This window comes from Barbatula barbatula (genome assembly GCF_947034865.1).
Source record: "Barbatula barbatula genome assembly, chromosome: 21".
Taxonomy (NCBI): Eukaryota; Metazoa; Chordata; class Actinopteri; order Cypriniformes; family Nemacheilidae; genus Barbatula; species Barbatula barbatula.
In genome coordinates this window covers 19,676,649-19,699,084 of record NC_136784.1, presented here as the reverse complement: position 1 = coordinate 19,699,084, position 22,436 = coordinate 19,676,649, and the positions used below count along the sequence as shown (strand labels likewise).

General features: G+C 42.2%; 1 protein-coding gene across 1 annotated transcript; it reads right to left on the bottom strand.

Moving 5' to 3' along the window:
• Window positions 1-2,054: 2,054 nt before the first annotated feature.
• LOC306910541 (tripartite motif-containing protein 16-like) lies at window positions 2,055-9,887 on the bottom strand. Its single transcript, XM_079485134.1, has 7 exons — window positions 9,812-9,887; window positions 8,033-8,641; window positions 7,854-7,937; window positions 7,557-7,787; window positions 7,273-7,420; window positions 5,939-5,986; window positions 2,055-3,633 (listed from the first exon to the last, which is right to left on the bottom strand). The coding sequence occupies exons 2-7, from the start codon at window positions 8,603-8,605 to the stop codon at window positions 3,113-3,115; spliced, it is 1,605 nt and encodes a 534-aa protein (XP_079341260.1). The 5' UTR covers window positions 8,606-8,641; window positions 9,812-9,887; the 3' UTR covers window positions 2,055-3,112.
• Between the last annotated feature and the right edge of the window lie 12,549 nt (window positions 9,888-22,436).

The window sequence follows — 22,436 nt, the reverse complement described above, 5'->3', positions numbered from 1 at the left end:
GTCGTGTGTGCCTCCTTTCGCCTTCCTGAAGTCCATGATGATCTCTTTGGTCTTGGAGGTATTAAGAAGCAGGTTGTTGTGGTGGAGCTCCTCCCTGTATGCAGTCTCATCGTTGTTGCTGATGAAACCAATCACTGTTGAATCGTCTGCAAACTTGATGAAGGAGTTAGATCCGTTCACATGCGTGCATAAGTGTCCTTATTGTCCAGATGTGTGAACACAGAGTGCAGTGCCATGGTCACTGCATCATCCGTGCTCCTATTGCTACAGTAGGCAAATTGGTATGGGTCCAGTGTGGTTGGTAGAGGGTCTTTTAGGTGTGCAGGACCAGACGCTCAAAGCACTTCATTACAATGGGTGTGAGTGCTACAGGGTGGTAGTCGTTCAGGCACTTCGGGCTGGAATGTTTCGGAACGGGCACAATGGAGGTGGATTTAAAACATGCTGAAACCGCTGCTTGGGCTAGGGACAGGTTGAAGATATCTGTGAAGACCCCAGCGAGCTGCTCTGCACATGCCCTGAGTATGCGGCCAGGGATGCCGTCTGGGCCAGCAGCCCTGTGAGGTAGGCGGGACGAGAGCCGGAATTTGAGGCCGGTGATTACGAGCGTCAGCTGTACGCGCACCTATCTCGTATCATGAAGGAGATTGAGAGTATAAGAGGACGAGCGACCGGACCGTCAGTGAGAGAGAACCAGGCCTGGAGTTTATGTTGGGCTTGTGTGTGTCACCGACAGTCACCCGTGAGGGGGCTGCCGGCTGTCTATTTACGTTTTTATTTATTAATTAAAAGTTGTTTTATGTTCGCCGGTTCCCGCCCCCTTCCTTCATTTTATTGAACTTGTTAGACTACTAATTTATTTTAAGAATGCTTGTAAGCTTTGAACTTGCAGATATACTGATTGTTAACGAGATCAAAACATTTGTAAGTAGAATTCAAGATGTATTCTTGGTAAAGTACTAGATGAAGTTTTTTATGAACATACTATTAAGATATTATTTTTGCACTTGTAATATACCTTTAACTGTAGAGTTTCCACATGTTTCTATGGTATACTGGATGATAAACATATCTTAAGTCTTAAAGCTGTTTATTGGCAAAGGCTAAATTTATGCAAATAGTAATACAGTGTAATTACAGTCTGTAATTTGAAAGTGAAAGTGAAAGTGACCTATTTGTCAGTTATGGTGAACCATACCTGAAATGTGACCTCTGCATTTAATCCATCCAGAGAGTAGTGAACACACGCACAGCAAGTGGTGAACACACGTACACCCGGAGCAGTGGGCAGCTATCACTGCAGCGCCCGGGGAGCAGGTAGAGGTAAAGTGCCTTGCTCATTTGCTCTGGCATGCTGGATATTAGCTTCTGGGTCAAGTCCTGAATGATGATGAACCTTTCTTGACTTATTAGTGCTTTGTGGGCTTCTGCTTGTCACAGGTTCTCCGTATGGGACTGACATCTGGGGAGTTGCTTTTTTGCAATGATTTAAGGTGTATCTGCTCACTCTGCATAATAATCTATAAACCGTGTAAATTAACACCAGATCTTCTATCTAAATGCAATAGATAGAATAAAAAGAAAACCTTTCAATAAGTTAAACACAGAAAAATAATCAAAGAGAATGAAAACATTCATTTGAATGTGATGACATGTAATAACTGTAAAAAATATGTGATACAGGCATATATATTTTTTTGACATAAAACGGAGCATATATCATATCTGTGGAAGGTTTTCAAGGTCATCCATCAATGTCTTCTAAAATAACACTATTCAAAGCCTACAAATGCAGAATTGATTTGGGTCATTCTCTTGTACTTGTTCTTTCCTATTGTGTTTTGAAATAGCTATGAAGTTTAGTGAGGACATGTTTTGTCTGTTATATATTTGATGTTTTTTGGAAAGGTAGATTGTTTTGGGAGGGCGTTATATAGGTCTGTACAAATTCTTATTTTTTAATTCTGTGTGTTGATAATAGAGTATGTTTTTCATTGAGTACAAACAAATCAGTCAGGATTTGCAGACAGAGCCCAAATGCAGACAGCAGGTTTCAATAAGAAACTTTTATTCAACAGAAGAGAAACTACAGCGAGCAGTGGTGAAGAACATGAACTTATAATGATAGAATGATGATTAATCAGCAAACAGGAGGGCATGGTCAAGACACAAAAGCACATGACACACAGAAAACAAACCATGAACAAACACAAAACACAAGAAAAATATTGACCCGTGTTCTGGACAAGAACAATAATAAATATGTTTATAATTCAGGTTGGTGGAGAGTTCCTTCCTCAAGTGGAGGAGTTCAAGTATCTCGGGGTCTTGTTCACGAGTGAGGGAAGGATGGAACGGGAGATTGACAGACGGATCGGTGCAGCTTCTGCAGTAATGCGGTCGATGTACCGGTCCGTCGTGGTGAAGAAAGAGCTGAGCCGCAAGGCGAAGCTCTCAATTTACCGGTCAATCTACGTTCCTACTCTCACCTATGGTCATGAGCTTTGGGTCATGACTGAAAGGACAAGATCCCGGATACAGGCGGCTGAAATGAGCTTCCTCCGCAGGGTGGCTGGGCGATCCCTTAGAGATAGGGTGAGAAGCTCGGTCACCCGGGAGGAGCTGGGAGTAGAGCCGCTGCTCCTCCACATCGAGAGGGGTCAGCTGAGGTGGCTTGGGCATCTGTTACGGATGCCTACTGGACGCCTTCCCCGGAAGGTGCTCCGGGCCCGTCCGACCGGGAGGAGACCCCGGGGAAGACCTAGGACACGCTGGTGGGACTATGTCTCCCGGCTGGCCTGGGAACGCCTCGGTGTCCCCCCGGAAGAGCTGGAGGAAGTGTCTAGGGTGAGGGATGTCTGGGCATCTCTGCTTAGACTGCTGCCCCCGCGACCCGGCCCCGGATAAGCGGAAGAAAATGAATGAATGAATGAATGAATGTTTATAACATAAAACCACGTGAAGGGAGATTTTAAAAGTAATAAAATAAATGTTCAATGTCAATTTTTTTAATTTCACACTTTAAACTAAAAGTGTTTGTGGATTTATCTCATAGTCAGATTGTAATTCACTATTCAGTCTAAATCTGTGTCGTGTAGAATCTCTCTATAATCTATAGATCACACAGTTTCACTGATGAATTAACTCTAAATCCAGGATAGAGAGGTTGAGTGAATGTGGTGTTGATCCTGTGGATGAGGATCATTGTGTCAGAGACGCTGTAGAAGGACAGAATTCCTGCTCTCTCATCCACATACACTCCTATTCTATCAGATCTGAGCTTTACAGGGAGTTTAGTCTTGATCTTATTGTGTCTGAATGAGTAACTGGAGTCACGACAGGTCAAACTCCAGGACTGATCATTACATCCAAACAAACACTCTTGACCACGTCCCTTCCTCATGATGCTCTTATATGACACTGATATATCCACAGCACCAGTCCTCTCAATCTCCCAGTAACAGCGTCCACACAAACTCTCTCTACACAACACTTGATCCCACACATCATCAAATCTGTCTGGATGATCAGGATACTTCTGGAGTGTTCCAGTGTTTGTGATCTTTCTGTTTCTCTCAGACAGACAGAGATTATTATTCACTGTGTTTATATCCAGAGTCAACTCATGAGAATCTGATGAAGAAAAAACACATTACAGAATGATGAATATAAACATCTGATCCATGTCTCATATCAGAACTCTTCATTGACTCTTTAATGTATGTATAGCGACCGTAATTTAGTCGCTTAGAGGCTTAGTAGAGGGATTTGAGAGCTGACGCATTCCATAGTCAAAACATGATGAGGTTTATTGCAAGTTGAGGTCCGGCACAAGATTATGATGAAAACAAATAAAACAGTAAAGAAAAATGAAATCACTACACAAACTATAAACTGTACTATATCCTAAATGTGCTTTCACGGTACGTTGTTACTCTATTGACCGTGCTGCTGTGACTATGTCACGGTCAACAGAAAGTGAGCGTCAAATCTACTCACCCTCTACTCCCCTGGCTGTCCAACACCAAAATGCTGGTTAAATATACATACACCAGTGACGTAATTGACAGACAGGAAGTAACATTTACAAAATAAAAGACATGGCCATTCTGTCGCCTACAGTTTGAATGACTGTCCCAAAGAGCCGATTTTAACTCTTAGTTACTATTCAGTTTATCTTTTTAAAATATGTATTTAATAAGATTAAATGAACATATATATATTACTTTGCAGTTTCCATAGGATTTCTGCGGCCAAAAATGCTTGATTTTGCAGCGAAAATTTCAGTCTGTCCCTGTCCCCACGAGTCTTTACGAAGGTCGTGGAGGCCACCCTCACTCCCCTCTCGGGAGCAGGGCATGCACATACTCAACTATCTCGACAACTGGCTCATCTTGGCACACTCGCGAGATCTGTTGTGTACACTCCGGCACCTAGCAGTCTGGGTGAAGAGTAGGCATTCCATCCATCACTAAGCACTCCTTGGTGGCGGGCTGGGCGGAGCAGCCCTGCCTTCTTCGGCCAATTACTTGAGCATCTAACTAGGCCTAGTGCTCCACACCTAGTAACCGCCCCAAAGGGTATCCTCATGAGTGGCTCTCACACAATGGCCCATGACCTCTTCCAGGTGTACTTTAAACGGCTCGCGACACACTCTCGTCTCCGCATGTTTTCCCACGTGCTCTCCCCTGTTCAACGACACCGTGTGTGGATCTCCACTAAACTCCTCCCTGCGGTAGGAAGTGGTCTAAGTAGGGCGTTCCCTCAGTGGGGAATAGCGGTTCCCAGTGGCCCTTACGGTGCCAGACGGCTTCTCGCCATTAGAGAAAATAGGCTTCCGTCCGTGCAGCTGGTGGAAGGAGCTCCCATCTTTATAAAAAGCTCTTGACCCCTACCTTTCCACTGGAAAGTTACAATTTCTGCTAGCGCTCACGTCTGACACACCAACGCCAGTCAGCATCGCTTCGCGGGAGATTGTTACGCGGCACAACGCTGTGGCGTATTCCTAGGAACCCCATTCTGTCGACACAACGTCGAGAGACCAACAGAAAGGGAACGTCTCGGTAAAATGTGTCCTTCATGCAACAACGCTGGCCGTCTGCTGCAGCAGTAGAGACACGATTCTCAGGCTCCTCAGCACAAAAGGTGAATGAATGCAGCACGCTGGCTCCCTTTTATACCCGGATGTCCGGGGCGGAGACCGGCATGCAAATTTAATTCGCCAATTTTTTATTGGCCTTTCCAAGTCAGTCAGAGATGCTAGGTTCTCAAATCATACCCCATTCTGTCGACACAACGTCTCGTTCCCTCCATCGGGGAATGGAGGTTACATACGTAACCGAGGCGTTTCCAGGTGTGTTGTTTAAGAACGTGACACATACATCGGTGAGGCTGACTTAACTCAAAGCCACAAGCCTGCAACCTTTAGACAAAAAAACTCAACGGTTAATGCTAACGCCTTCAGCGGAACAAAGGAAAGCAGGAGTCTGTTTGTAAGCAGCAGAAATACCGTCTGCATGCAACATACATACAGTAAACCCAAGTGTTGTTTACTCTTCTGCGCATAATAGCACTAAATTAATAAAATCCCCAGAAAACATTGACCTGTGTTCTGTTTTTGTTCTGTTCTAAAACACCTGGGACGGAGAGCCCGTGGACCAGCGTTGGGAACCTTGTGATCCTGAAGACATATTGCTTATTGCTCCCCGAACTCTTTGTAAGTCGCTTTGGATAAAAGCGTATGCTAAATGACTCAATGCAAATGTATGTAAATGAAGACCTTGATTTGCTTTGTTTCATGTGTTTGATCAGGTACGGAGCTAAACTCTGCAGGGCATTGGTCCTCCGGTATAAGATTTGAGGAACACTGTTATAACCTTTATCATTGTTCATAAAGATGCTCTTCTAGAGGAGGTGTATGTGATTGTGTGATATTTACATTGTAGGAAGTCGTCTCTGATCCTGGGGACAGTGTTGGTCTGTGTGACTGTGGAAATCAGCAGATAGAAACAATGTCAATCTCATGATATCATGATGTCCATTCACTGGACTATATTTCTAATATGATGTCTGATGTCCAGTGTTTCACCTAGCACTTTACGTCACTTTGAAGCCTTGAGCTGTTAATTGAGTAGGAGGGCTCAGTCCTGAATCAATCACTGACCCATTAAGCAATTAGGAAGCCTCTTCATTAGTAGCACTGATTTCTGAAGCAGCAGCCCTCTTGTGAAGACCAACCTAAAACACTTTACTTGTGCAAGTCCACCGAGCAGAGACACCAGCACGACACTGAGTTCTCCCACAGCTATCCTTCATCCCCTACTTTCCTACAGTCTATTTTTCTTGCTACTAGCATGTGTTTCAAGTGCATTTAAATTGTCTTCTTTAGACGCACTTACAAATGTACACAGCAGAGATCTCAGCACCATCTTCATTACCTCTGCACTAGCCCCTGCTAGAATCTGCTTGTCTGGCTTAGGGCCCTCTCTACCAACTTCAATTTCACCCACACTCCTCGCCCATCTGGTTCACTTGTTTCCAACACCTGGAAATTCACTTCTCTGTCTTTTTCTTACAGTAACTCCTCATTCGATTACAATGCAATTACCAGCACTTATCCATCAAAAATACATTGTGTTTTCATCCATCGCCCTCCAGGTAATCTGGGAAACTTCTTAGAAGAGCTTGACATGCTGCTGTCCTCTATCCCCTGAAGATAGCACTACACTGGTAATGCTGGGGTTTTTTAACGCCCACCTAGACAAACCACTAGCAGCTGACTTCGCTTTCCTCTCCTGGTTTGACCAACTCCCCTCACATCCACAGAGGAGGACAACAGCTAGATCTTGTTCTAACTCGTAACTGCTCCACTTACAATACTTTAGTTACTCCCCTGCATGTCTCTGACCATTTCTTTATCAAGTTCACTGTAACTCTTCCTGTAATCTCACCTCCCACCCCTTTCTTTCAGTCATAATCGTCGTTCTGTGTCTCCCACCTGCTTTTCATCCAAATCTTTCTTTCTGCCCACCACAACACTCTACTCATCTCTTAACGCTGAGTGAGCAATAGATAGTCTCTGTACAACCTCCACATCCTGTCTGAACTGGACATCTCTGGCACTGCACTCAACTGGTTCGACTCTCTTAAAGACAGATGAAATCCTCCTTGTAACATGGCCTTGTAAACTATCTGTACTGTTTTAGCGTGTTAACACAATTTAATGTGCTTAAGAAAAAAATGTCTGACAAATTAATAAATAAGATGTTTTACCTGAGATCTTTCTCATGTGTTGTGTGCAAAAATCCTGCAGTTTGTCTCTCAGCTGACAGACAGATTCTCTCACAGAATCAAAAGAAAAGAGGAAAGTGACACTGATGTCGTCTGAAGATTCAGGAGGTGCAGAGAGAGACTGAAAACTCTACACCATCAAACAGACAAACAAATACCATCATGACTTCACATGAAAACAAGCCATACTGACACAATATATGATGTTGTTTAGACTGTCAGTGTAATGTTGATGAATGAAGAGACTTCACACATCTGTGTGTTACCTGTAAGAAAGTGATGTGATCTGTGTGTAAAATCTTGTCCAGCTCCGCGTCTCTCCTCCTCAGATCATCAATCTCCTGCTCGAGTAGTTTCAAGAGTCCTTCAGCTCGACTCACTGCAGCCGTCTCCTGATCTCTGATCAGCTGTGTGACCTCAGAGCGTCTTTTCTCAATTAATGATATCACTTCAGTGAACATCATCTCACAGTCCTCCACTGCTGTCTCTGCACACCGCTGTTACACACACACACATTATAGTTACACACACATCTTACTGCGAGGCATCTCATCACATCTCACCTTATGACACTCCACAGCGTCTCTGAGCTCCTGAGCATCTTTCTCTCTCTGACGGATCTTCATCTGAAACTTTCTCTGCGTCTCCTTCAAGTGTATCGGAAGGACATCGAAAGTAAAGATCATAAGTCGTGTGATGATGTGTGAACATTAAGATTATACAACAGTGTGTGATTTCAGACCTCTGCATCCGTCCTCTGTGCTTCCGCTGAAACTGTGTCGTGGTTTTTATGTTTATCCATCAAACACATCAAACAAATGCACTGCTGATCAGTACGACAGAAAACCTCCAGAAGCTTCTGATGTTGAGGGCAGATCATCTCCTTCAGTTTTCTAGTCACATTCACTATTTTGTGTGAATTTCCAGAGAGAAATTCCTCATGACGTTCAAGATGAGTTTGACAGTAAGACTTCAGACACATCAGACAGGATTTGATGGCTTTGTGTTTTCTTCCAGTACAGACGTCACACTCCACATCTCCAGCTTCAGCGTAACAGACATCAGAAAGTTTGGTCTTCTTCAGTTTCTCCACCATTTCAGCAACCACCACATTCTTCCCTAGAACAGGCCGAGGGCTGAAGGTTTGTCTGCACTGAGGGCAGCTGTAGATTCCCGTCTGATCGTCTTTATCCCAGCAGTCTGTGATGCATCTCATACAGTAAGTGTGTCCACAGGGAACAGTCACTGGATCCTTCAGTAGATCCAGACACACTGAACACATGAACTGATCCTGATCCACTGAAATACTGGCCATTTCACTTCCTGAATGTGTTTGAGAAAACAGGCGTGTCTGTAAATTTAATAAAAAAGTGTGTCATGATAAATAAACAATTAAATGAAACAGAATGGATCCATATTATCACACTGTGAGGAAGGCGGGACGAGAGCCGTGAGGCGGGGCCGGTGGCGTGAGTGATAGTTGCAATCAGCTGTGCGCACACCGGTCCCACATATCTTACGGAGGAGATCGGGAGCTTAAAAGGACGACTGGCAGGACTGTTGACGAGAGAGGATCGGTCCCGAACATATGTTAAGTTTGTGTTTTATGGCCGGCAGTCTACCGTGATGTGGCTGCTGGTTACTTCCGTGTTTATTGTTTGTTTTATTAAAGTTTTATTGTTTAAATGTCCGCCGGTTCCCGCCTCCTTCCTTCCCTTCTATGGAACTTCATTACACACACCTGTAGTAAAGTGTTACTGTAAACATGAACTAAACTGTCAAGCTAAACATTAGTTAAAGATGATTTAACCATCATTCTTTTCTGGTATATTTTTTATTCAACAAACAAATGATAGATGTTCTTCCCGAGCAACCTAGATAAATGTTCTTAATAGCCACGAGTCAAACAGATCTCAAGCATTCTGATTCGAACAATATGCTTTTGTTCCTATAATTTACACATTTATAAATACTGTATCTACATACTGTACCTACATCAACAATGTTTTGCTAATAGCAGAAGAAATGATTTATCGGCTATAATATATCGGCCTAAATTTTTATTACTAGCCGATACCGATAACATTAAAAATGACAATTAATGGGCCGATACCGATATGGCCGATCGTTTATCGTGCATCACAAAAATAATTGCACCAGACCGACTTTGACAAAGGTAACATTTTTCTAACATTATCTATGTGATTATCTATCCTGGCCTGGAAGACCTATCGAATCATTCAGTCATTTGACCACGATAATATTGATTGCGATAAAACAATATCAATAATATTGTTACATTCCTACTTTATTATATAACTTTATCATATTAAAGAAGTTAGACATACAGTGACTGTTAAACATGCACTTTAAAGTAAAAGTCTATTCGTTGACATTGCGTAACACAAGCTATCGGTCTTTATTAATGTTAATACATACAGGTGCTCGTTGTTTGATGTTAACAGAGATACAGAGTTTGATTTAAACATGCTTTAGTAAAAATAACATGATGTTACTGTACCTGTGTCTGTGTTTTCTCTCCGTTCGGCTAACTTAAGATATAGTTCCAGGTGTTGTTTCATTTATTAAGTTTCTGTGAAACCTGTTCCAGTGGGCGGGGTTAGTGTGAACATTCCTACTCGTTACGCGGTGGGCGTGGCCTTTTCAGCTACGAACAAGCAAATGGAATGTAGTGTTGTCGTCTCTTCTTTAGCGCTTTTCTGATTCATTATTTCGTTAAGGTAATACAACCGAATGGTCATATGCCCCGTTTAGATGTACCATAACTGTTTATGTTATTCACACAATAGACTAAAATGCTTATGCTTATTACATTTTACAAAAACGCTGGTAATGTTTTTGCTGTGTAGCTTAAGTGGATGATGATTCTAAGATCGAATCGAACACATTTGTTGTTGTTTTGTCGTTTATTTTCAAGCTGTTAACTGCGTTCCTACTTGCTGTGTGTGTGTGTTTTACTTTTTGTTGCTGCATCGTAACTTTCACAACTCTAACATTTGCTGCAATAAAACTCAGATGTCTTTAGATGCATTTAAAAATGAAGCTTTGTTTCATGTTCTCTGGTTTTATTTTGTCAAGTTGTTTTTTCAAGAGCCTTACAGCAATTCAAAATAACTACGAGCAGCTGAGATTTGTTGTTATTAATTGTTTATATATTGCCCATTAAAAAACTTTGCTTATTACTTAAACACACACACGCAGAGTAAATGTTTCTCGTTTTATTCATGCATAAATACATGCAACAATGCATTACACAATGTATGTGTCACCAGAATCCACAGACAATGCGAAAAATTCCATTCTATTCAAATGTATTTATAAAGCATTTAACAATGTTGCAACGTTTAAAGGCATCTTTGCATGAAGAAAAACAAACAGGAAGTAATAAAACATATAGAGTACATTCAGAACAGCCCATTCAGAATTTGTGCGTCTGTCAGTCACAGATATCTGGGATGGGCGTAATCTCTCCTCTGAGTCTATGAGAGGTTGGCATCCAGCTGGGGATTATAGGGGCATCCCAAGGTAAAGTGGAAGGGCAGAGAGAGAGTAATAAGCTTCAGTTTATTCTTTTTTGATAATTATTATTTGATAGTGATATTATATATATTATAGTGATAATGATTGTCTTATTTGAATTTGATTTTTCACTTTAAAAGTATAAGTAAATCTGTTTTCAATTACACAGAAAGTGGAATGTTTTTCTTTTGGAATCCAGTCACCAACATTTTTGGTTGATTGGCAGGGTTATTTATCAGAGGCTGTAATTTATAACTCATACTACTCAACTCAACACCATAGCTCATTTATGTTTCTTAACAAGAAATCATGTAGAAACATGTTATTTAGAAAAATGTCGATTACTTATTTAAATGGTAAAATATATGTTTCCTTCAGTGTAAAGGAACAGATTGCCAAACCCAATAATATTTGTTTTTGTTTCTTTGGTTGGACTGTTGTTGCTTGATCACTGTTACAATCCCTTTGACATTTTGGTATTTTTAAACTTTAAAGCTGTTTTTAAACAAAAAATGCATCAGAGTTTTTATTTCTTTCATTTTTGTATTTATTTTGTTATATTTAGTGTTTGTGCCTCTAGAGAGAACATGCATGATGGTGTAGCTACAATGTGTAATGCATCGTTGAATCATTTATTTATGCATTAATAAAATGTGAGAAATTGACTCTTTGTGTATGTTTAAGTAAGGCAAATGGGCACTACATTTAAAATGTCATTTTTTGAATTTTGTGTCTCTCTACTCCAATTGCCTTTTAGCGCTCAGGAAAACACATAAACACCACCTCTCAGCTATTCATTGTTATTTTGAATTGCTGTAAGGCTCTTCAAGTCATGTGAAGTCAACTTTATTTATATAGCGCTTTTTACCATTTTCATTGTTACAAAGCAGCTGTACAAGAAAACATATTGACTATAAAACATAAGGTTATACAAGTAAAAACAAAAAAGGTGAAAACACAGACGAAAGACACAGACACACCCATACACAAAACACTGCACACAGCAAAACACGCACCAACACACACACATGAAAAATTTTAATTCTAGCAGCCCCGCCAGCCAGGCAAACAGGGCAAAACAGTATGCAAACGGACAGTATGGAACCCAAAACTCTATTGGAGGAAAAAAATCCTCAGAGGGAAACCAGGCCTAACCAGGGGCTTTCAGTTCTCCTCTGGCAAAAAATCTAATAGCAGCTGAAATTTTGTAGTGAAGACGTCCCAAGTCGCCACGTCCTTCTTGATCCAGCTCTATCATCTCAGCTTTTGTCAGGTCTGGGTATGAACTGCGTCCTGCCCGCTGTGCTAACATTGGAACAATGAGACAAGACTGGTTGAGTGTAGATTACGGTTCTGCACTCTTTGATGTAACAAATACATCAGTTGTTATTGGAAGTGTTGATCTAACGTGTAATGCAGCCTAAACCCTCAGAGGATTTATATTATGGTAGTGTAGGGTATGCAAACATACAAAGATACGTCTTTAGTCTAGATTTAAACTGACAGAGTGTGTGGGGACGCAGATGGTATTGGACGTCTGCGGCTACAAAAGCCGCTGAGACAAGGAAGGTGAGCAACGCTTCTGATGATTATGAGAGAATTGATATACTCTTTATTGTCTACACAGGAACGGACGAGTGACAGGACCGCTCCCGCTACAACCCGGAAGTAAGAGGCGACAAGCGAGACGCCACAGCTTATCCAGCGAGTACAGACCTTATATCTTCCCTGATATACGTCGACGTACACATTGTTTCTCTCTCGTCTCCTGTGGGAGTTACCCTTCGGGATGGTATATTGCATACTTGTGTACGTGTTGTTACTTCACAGGTCACACTTGGATAACCATGTCATTGAAAAAGTCAGTATATTCTTTTTAAAAATTTACATTCTTTAGAAACTTTATTTTTATTTTTTACAAGACCGCTGTCTGACAATTTTAAGATTGTTGGACATAACAATATCTTCAGCTTCAAACTATAACGTCCCTTTTTGAAGGTCACAGATTTCTCTATGATTTCCATGAATTTTGCATCCTCTCTGGACATTTCCTCTTTGTCCTCTGATCTCTACTCCTTGAAATCATGCAGGTATTGCTTTTCCAATAGCAACTCCAAGGTTTCAACAGAGATTATTACCTATTTACTTCCTTGCATCATGAAGTGTTTATCTTTGTTTTTCATTCCTGTTATTCTATCCTTGCTTCATGAAGAGTTTATCTTTGTTTTCTATACTGTTTATCATGTTTTTCTCTTTACACGTCATACCGGTCTGCCTTTGCCCTCGAGCAAAGGCCAAGATGTTCTGTTTGGAATAAGGGGCATCACTTCTCGTAAACCAGCTCGGGACTCTTGCTGGAGGGCAACGGGAGGGGGTGTCACGTTTTGAATACTACATGAACTCTGTGGGCAGGAGGAAAGAGCGCCTTCTCTCTGCACCGTGATCATTGCTCATGATGCAGATTGAACGACAATAAAATTCTTTGCAAAGAACCTCATGCCTCTCTGTGCGTTGCGTTTGTCTGGGCTGACTCACCTAGTTTAAAGAATTAGAAAATTCCACGAACATTTGGCGACGAGGGATGGGATCACAAGGCTGACGGAGAACGGACTGGAGTTGACTGATCATCCTGGACATAGCAAATCCAGCTCTAACCCCATACAGGGACGAGAGAACTCTACTCCGGACCCCAAGCTGATGTGATCCCAAAAAGAACTCAGTGCAAGGCACAAAAGGAAAAAACGGTGACAAAAAAGAGGGGAGACTACTTAGAATTGAGATAGATTCCAAACAGTCTGGTTAAAAAGGGGTGACTACTCAGAATCGGGATAGATTCTAAACAGTCTGGGAGACTACTCAGAAATGATTTGGATAAACCAACGTACAGAGAAATTAGGAAAAAGGTATTGAAATGGAAACTTTAGCAGAGTACCCTAGTTAAAAGAAAAAGCTAACTTTTCAGAAAACGGTACATTCAGTACCACAAAATTAGAGAAGATTTGAGAACACATGGGGAAAAAAATACATATTTAAAGTGTCTAGAAAAGAAAGTAAAATATGACGAAGCATGTAAATGTTTAGAGTTATGGGAGAGGGAAGCAAATCGACGGGACCATGTTTTTAAAGAAAAGGCTTTGGAAGAACTGCCACCTACGTGTCATACACTCCCACCACCGCATGCTCCATTGTAACCTGTATTGCCTGAATATAATGATTTAACCCCTCTGTCTCCTTTACCCCCATCTATGTTACAAACACCAACCGGAGGATGATTGTGTCCCTCCTTACCGACGTCTGAACCCGATCCCAGACCCGATCGAGGCAGCTCCAGTGCCCCCACCAGTGTCAGCACCAGCACCAGTGCTGCACATGCCACAGCCCGTGGTGTGTCCAAAGCAAGAACGAGAGCGTCCAGCACTGACGTACAAAGAAGTTTGGACAATGAAAGAATTAGAGAGACTGCTGAAGGTCGAACTGAAACCATCTGACCTGAGAAAGCTACATGGTAAATGGCCTGTGGAAGATCAAGAAAGAGCTTTACAAGACAAAGAACATTGCTCTAGTAAGCATCGGAGGAGAGCACGGAGGAAAAGGAAACTGTCTTTAAACCCTCTGGCACTCATGATCCAGAGAAGTGTTTCAACTGTGGGAACACGCAAACACTGACGCAAAGACTGTCCTGTGCCTCTGAGACCACAGAGATCAAAGGAAAAAGGAGACTGAAGTGAGGAGAAGGGGCATCATCCCGAGGTTGGTGAGTATGCCTCCCCTAGTATATGCAATGAAGAAATGCTTTTTCCTACTGTATGCAATGAAGATCTGCTTAGCTCACATTCCATGATGAATGAAACCGCTTTCCAAATTTGGCCAAAATGCGCAATGCTTGTGTGCAATAAACCGCTTGAATTTTTGATAGATTCAGGGGCAACAAATACTCACAAGAAGTGTTTAAATTTAAAACTAGCTTTTTATTCCCTAAATGATAGTGGCTCTACTGTAAAATAATTAAGTCCAAAAAGGGTGCAATGCGAGTTGGGGAGTGTCAAATTTCAACACAGGTTTCTCATGTCTGATTGCTGCCCAATTAATTTGCTTGGCAGAGACATAATGTATATGATGACAGATGGAGCATGATATCAACCCGACCCGAGTGCAGCGCTCGTACAGCTCAACCCACACCAGCGGTCTCTGTATGATGTAAAGAATATATTGCCTCACATCAGCCTCACGAAGCCGATTGCATGTGGGTGTTTATGCCGACAAATGTGCGCACGCCATAGAATGGATTCAAAGGGATGACATGCAATATTCAAATTCGTTGCACGCCCATCGTAAGAGTCATGCCTGTCTCTCAGCAACAAGGGGACTTGAAGTGTTTTCACACACAAATAATTTAATGATGAATGTTGACATACCAGACATTCTGGGGAATGTGCCCATACAACTGTGGGCGACAGGCAAATATGATGTTGGGTTGATAAAGAACTGTGAACCTGTTGTGATAACGCCCAAGAGTAATTTCCGCACATGCAAACAGCAATAGCCCCTCAAACCAGAAGCCCTCAATGGCATAACGCCAATATTTTGAGTTTCTCAAAAAAGGCATAGTTGTGCCATGCCCAAATTCACCGGTGCGCACGCCTTTGTTTGCAGTTAATAATGTGACCGAAGCTCAGGGGAGGGTCGAGAAAGGGACAAGAAAAAGGGAATTGATGTAACTGACTACGCCACCCAGTATACCTATCTGGGAAATATAGATTCAGACACACAGGTTCAGATTTCTAATAACTTTAAAGACAATGAGATGTGAATATCAAAATGTAATTTATTTAAATCGATAATTTGGAAAAACCCAATGCGCTTTTAAAACTGTTATAATTTTAATAATACAAATGGCAACATGGGTCAAAAGCAGTAAAATGGCAGAGTTTAATATAGGTCTGTCGACCAGAGTCTAGGGATCGCCAGCAGGGAGGCAGGCTAGGTGTCCGGCTTCCAACGGAGCCACACGTGCTACAACTAAATCAAATACAGATGTGAAATTCACAGCAAGGACAAAAACCTAAACCACAAAGAAAGGAAAGCCACACAAAGCAATTAAGGAACTCCAGTATATGGCCATACCAGCCTGCAACCCCCTGGTCCTCCCCAACTCCTAGAAGCACACAAACCGAAGAAAGAATTACTTATAACGAAATAGACAGGAGAAAAATAGAAAATACAATTAATATTTCTAAAGCAACAAAATCATAACCCCTAGTACAAGACCAGTTGTGATTACCCAAAGTGTGGGCAACACAAATATACACAGGTAATCCAACATAAACAAATATACTAAACAAAAAAAAGCAGAGCAACTTGCAACGTAAGCAACACAGCGATCTAGCAACATAAACAAAAACAAATTAAGACAAAATAATAGGACTTCTACCAATGAAACAAAAATGTAATCAAAGAAATCAAAACAAACAAAGCAAGACAAAACAGCAGCTCTGGAGCGTCACGACATGCAGCAGCAACACACTACAAAATGTGCTAATGCCTTGCTGTACATCTGAAACCTACAAGAATAAAATGGTCTAATAAAATAAAACTCTGTCCATTGCGTTTGTCTGGGCTGAGTCACCTAGTTTAAGGAATAAGACAATTCCACGACAGACCCACCCCAATAGGGTAAATATGGCATAGGGACCATCTCCTTGACTATTTACTACTTCACACGGTTCAAGTAATTTGAAGGCATTGGTACCTATCAACAGCTCCACTTCAGCTTGAATGCGCGGAATCCAAATACAATCAAGATATGGCCATTTTGCTAGGTCTTCGTGATTGACCATATTTGCTTGATTCCTGTAGTTTAATTAATTTTGAAATTCTTGGTATTACCAACTGATCGGACGCCTGAGAGCGTAGTGCACGTGAAGGACTGTAATACAAGAGAATTTCACTCAAGTAGTGAGGAGCTAAACCATGTAGGGCAATGCAATGCTTTATAGGTAACCAGTGCAAGGTTGACAGAACCGGGCTAATATGCTCATACTTTTTTGTACGTCTAAGAACTCGAGCTGCCGCATTTTGGACCAGTTGGAGTTTTTGAAATAAGCCTCAGTTCTGCTTTCAATACCGTCATCCCTTCCAAGCTAATCGTCAAACTTGGAAACCTAGGCATTAACAACCCTACCTGCAACTGGATTATGGACTTCCTGACAAACAGGCCTCAGCTTGTTAGGTTAGGCCCCATCTGCTCCACCACCCTCAACACTGGTGTACCACTGGGCTGCGTACTGAGCCCCTTTCTCTACTCCCTTTTCACACTCGACTGCAGGCCTGTGAACGGATCTAACTCCTTCATCAAGTTTGCAGACGATACAACAGTGATTGGTCTCATCAGCAACAATGATGAGACTGCATACAGGGAGGAGGTCCGGCACCTGGCCACATGGTGCACCGACAACAACCTGCTCCTTAACACCTCCAAGACAAAGGAGATCATCGTGGACTTCAGGAAGGCAAAGGAGTCACACACGACCCCATCCACATTAATGGGATGGCTGTTGAACGTGTTTCCAGTTTTGAGTTCCTGGGGACTCATATTTCGGAGGACCTGTCCTGGACCACCAACACCTCATGCCTGGTCAAGAAGGCTCACCAGTGTCTCTTCTTTCTGAGGACACTGAAGAAGAACCAACTGTCTTCAACTATCCTGGTGAACTTCTATCGCTGCACGACAGAGAGCATCCTGACCAACTGTGTCACAGTCTGGTACGGGAACTGTTCTGTTGCTGAGCGCAAGGCACTGCAGCGGGTGGTGAATACAGCCCAGCGCATCACAGGGACTACACTTTCTCCCATTGAGGACATCCAGAAGAAACGCTGTCTGCGTCGAGCTCGCAGCATTCTCAAGGACTCCTCTCACCCCACTCATAGACTGTTTACTCTCCTGCCTTCCGGTAGGCGCTTCCGGTGCCTCCGGACAAGAACCAGCAGACTAAGAAACAGCTTTTTTCCCAGAGCTGTTTCATTATTGAACTCTGCCCCCCACTGATTCCACTACCTCTCTTACCTAACTTCATCGCTGCTATTACATTGTTTACATTGCACTGCAGGGCTGCCATGCATGACTTCATGTTATCTTCAGTACTTCATGTTAATAAAATTTTCTGAGAAGGAGTCAAGTCGCAGTCGGACGCTCCTGCTTACTTCTCCGCGCTTACTCTGTCGCTTTTATACTTTTATATTTTATCTCCTTTTATAACCTAATTTTAACTTCGGCACAGTGCTCAAACGTATTACTACAAAAATCAGAATTATCTTATTTGACCAGCCTCCAACTGAAAGCTTACATTCCGGGGAAGAGAAAACACAACTGTCTACACTCATAAGGATAAGAGAAAATGCCTTCTCTGGAATCTACTTGCTGCATAAACTGCCACAAACTTTTACAAAGGATTGCAGTTCTTGAAACAAAGTTACTTGTGGGACCATCAATCCAGACGGAACACAAATCAGAGCTCCGTCATGGACGGGGAAGAGACATTCCCGGGAGGAGAAAACACAACTGTCTACACTCATATCGATAAGAGAAAATGCCTTCTCTGGAATCTACTTGCTGCATAAACTGCCACAAACTTTTACAAAGGATTGCAGTTCTTGAAACAAAGTTACTTGTGGGACCACCAATCCAGACGGAACACAAATCAGAGCTCCGTCATGGACGCCCTCAGCACACAGACGGTGAGTCCCATAAATCTAGTTCTCCTCGACCGGCCTTTCTGAGTGTAGAGAAACAAGCCGATCGACTTACAAATAGATGGCATAAACAGGGAGCGAGACCTAAAGGCACTCGAGACATCAGACTCTCACGAGTATCACATATTGCCGCAGCAGCATCCTCTACCCCAAATACGGCTACAAGGATTGCAAACACTGGTCTCCGAACACCACCCATACATCTTGAGAACAGATTTGAAGTACTATTCAATGAGGAATCCCCAAATTTGATGAATGTGTCTGAACACAGACTAAATCAGCCAGCAGCTAACTCTGATTTTAACAGGCGCTCAAGGTCGAACAGACAGCGGCACTCAGCTCAAAGCGCAGCTGAGCCCAGGACTCTGATAGTGGGTGACTCCATAATCAGAAACATTAGTAGCAGGGATACAACTACGTGCTGCCTTCCACAAGCAACAACTTCTGATGTAAACAGGGACCTTCAGAACATTCTGATGAAACATAAGACTGTAAATCGACTCATCATTCATGTGGGGAAAAATGATATTCATAAAGAACAGTCAGAACTTCTTAAGAAGGACTTCAATGAACTCATTGAAACACTAAAAACACTGAAAGTTCAAACATTCATCAGTGGACCACTCCCAGCAAGAGGAACAAACAGGTTTTCACGTTTGCTTGGGCTTAATACATGGCTGCAAAAAACCTGCAATATAAAAGGAGTGAACTTCATTGACAACTTCAATATTTTCTGGAGTCAGAGGCAACTGTTTCAACAAAATGACCACCAGCTAAACAAACTGGGTTCAAGAGTGCTTAAGGACAATATCTTCTTCTCCCTCAGTCATCCTTCTGCCAATCCACTCAACCAGAATGGCACACACACACCCGAACACAGTGTGAATGACCACATGTCTTCACCTCAGCACCTGGTTGGACATGCGGCTGACACGTCACACAATGATAACACCACTCAGTTCATGGACACCATCTCAGCTGAGCCCTGCCCACCGAGCTCCACACAGACAGACTGTGACATATTAGAACTGCTCCAAGATTCAGCACCCAAGGACGACTTCCTGGAAAACAGCCAGGGAAACCAGGACAGCGTATTACAGCCTCTGATAACACCAGAGATACAGCCCCTCTCACCAGACATGTTATCTCTCTCCCCAGCATCTCCACTTCTGTGCTTCTCAGAGAAAATGGAAAAACTGGTGTATGCTGGAACCAAACTTGCTGGAAGCCCCCAAATATCGACCAAAAAACGACAAGCCCCACGGCCACCAAAGCCTGCGGACCCAGCTCGCCCTCGCCCTCCTCCTGTGAGAGCTCTTCGTCCTCTACCACAACGCCAGGGCCCACACCCTCCTCCATCTGCTCGAGGTCAACCAAAAACAACTGATACCAGCTCTAAGTGATATGTGTCGGGTCCCCGCTATGATAACAGTAACTTTATCAAATGTTTACAGAACAAGCGGGAATCCAGTGTGCCTGTATCTTTTTCTATTGCTGTGCTATCACACGACAGAAAGTCTAAGGCCTTCAATAGTCGTAGATCAAACCAGACTAATCTGGTGCCCATTGCACGTCAAACCAAGATTGCTATGGGGGCAAAAAGCAAGACTGTTAAGTTAGCACTTTTAAACATCTGCTCACTTAAAAACAAATCACTTCTAGTCAACGACTTAATAACCACATACAACTTGGATTTTATGTTTCTAAATGAAACCTGGCTAGAAGACAGCTGCAGTGCAACAGTCCTAAATGAAGCATCCCCTCCTAACTTTACTTTTATGAGTGTCTGCAGATCAGTTAGGAGAGGTGGGGGAGTAGCTGCTCTTTTTAAAGATGTCTATCAATGTAAGCAAATATCATTTGGAAATTACACGTCTTTTGAATATCTGGGTATTGTGTTAAAAGGTGCTCCTCGCATTTTACTAATCACTATTTACAGGCCTCCAAAATAATCTTCATCCTTTGCTGAGGACTTTATAGAACTGTTATCAACAATTTCCTCAGAGTTTGACTGTTTCTCTATTGCGGGAGATTTTAACATTCACATAGATAATGCAGAAAACAATATGGCAAAAGAAATCAAAACTGTTTTAAAAACATTTGACCTGACTCAGCATGTACATGGACCCACACACAATCGTGGACACACTCTAGATTTACTTATCAGTAAGGGTCTAAACATTTCATCTATTGTTATTAAGGATGTAGCACTATCTGATCATTTCTGTATTTTCTTTGATATATTGATCTCTCCTGCCATTGAAGTTAGATCTGTGTCTGTCAAGAAGAGATGCTTAAATGAGAACACTGGTGTACTATTTATGAAGGCCATATCTTTAACACCAAGCATATCTGCTGACTCTGTTGATTCTCTCCTTGATTCTTTTAACTCGAAGGTTAAAAGTGTAATTGATGATATTGCCCCTGTGAAAGTCAGCAAGAGTGGTAGACAAAAAGCACCTTGGAGAAACTCAACAGCGGTGCAAAATATGAAAAGACAATGCAGAAAAGCAGAGCGCTTGTGGCGGAAGACAAAACTTGTAGTCCATTATAACATCTACAAAGACACCATCCATGCTTTCAATATGGAACTAGGCAAAGCTAGGCAGACTTTCTTCTCAAATATTATAAACAGCAACTTAAACAACACCCGGACTCTTTTCGCTACTGTAGACAGACTGACAAACCCCCCAAGCCAGATTCCCAGTGAAATGCTCTCAGACAGCAAGTGCAGTGAGTTTGCTTCTTCTCTGATAAAATCAATAACATTAGAAAGGTGATCAGCACATCCTTGAGTAGCGCTGGGGTCGGGCAGATCACACCACAACCTGAGAAAGTAGTTACAATGTCTGATTTTGAAGAAATTGATGGCAAAAATTTGGAAGAAACCGTTCAACACCTTAAAACATCAACCTGCGCCCTTGACGCACTTCCCACATCTTTTTCGAAAAGTGTGTTAAACTGTTTAGAAGCAGATCTCCTAGATGTGGTAAATGCCTCACTTCTCTCTGGAAGTTTCCCAAACTCCCTGAAAACTGCTGTTGTCAAACCCCTCCTGAAAAAGAGCAATCTGGATAAGACCATATTAAACAACTATAGACCGATCTCAAATCTTCCCTTCATAGGTTAGATAATTGAAAAAGTTGTCTTCAACCAGCTGAACAAATTCTTAAGCTCAAACGGATACTTTAACAATTTTCAATCTGGGTTCCGCCCGCATCACAGCACAGAGACAGCACTCATTAAGATAGTAAACGACATTCGCTTAAGTACTGATTCAGGCAAATTATCTGTGCTGGTCCTACTCGACCTCAGTGCTGCATTTGACACGGTCGATCACAACATACTTATAGACAGGCTGGAAAACTGGGTGGGGCTTTCTGGGATAGTCCTAAAATGGTTCAGGTCATACCTAGAAGCAAGAGGTTATTATGTGAGTTTAGGTGACCATAAGTCTGAGTGGACATCCATGACATGCGGAGTCCCCCAAGGCTCAATTCTTGCGCCTCTCCTATTCAACCTGTACATGCTCCCAATGAGCCAAATAATGAGAAATAACCAAATTGCTTACCACACTTAGCCCTATCGCCTAACAATTACAGCCCTATTGACTCCCTGCTCAAATGCATTGATGAGCAGCTTCACTCTAAAGGTCAAACAACAAAAAATCAAGTCAGGAATCTCGGTGTGTCTTTAGAGTCAGACCTTAGCTTCAGTAGTCATGTCAAAGCAATAACTAAATCAGCATACTATCATCTGAAAAATATTGCAAGAATTAGATGCTTTGTTTCCAGTCAAGACTTAGAGAAACTAGTGCATGCTTTCATCACCAGCAGGGTGGATTATTGTAATGGACT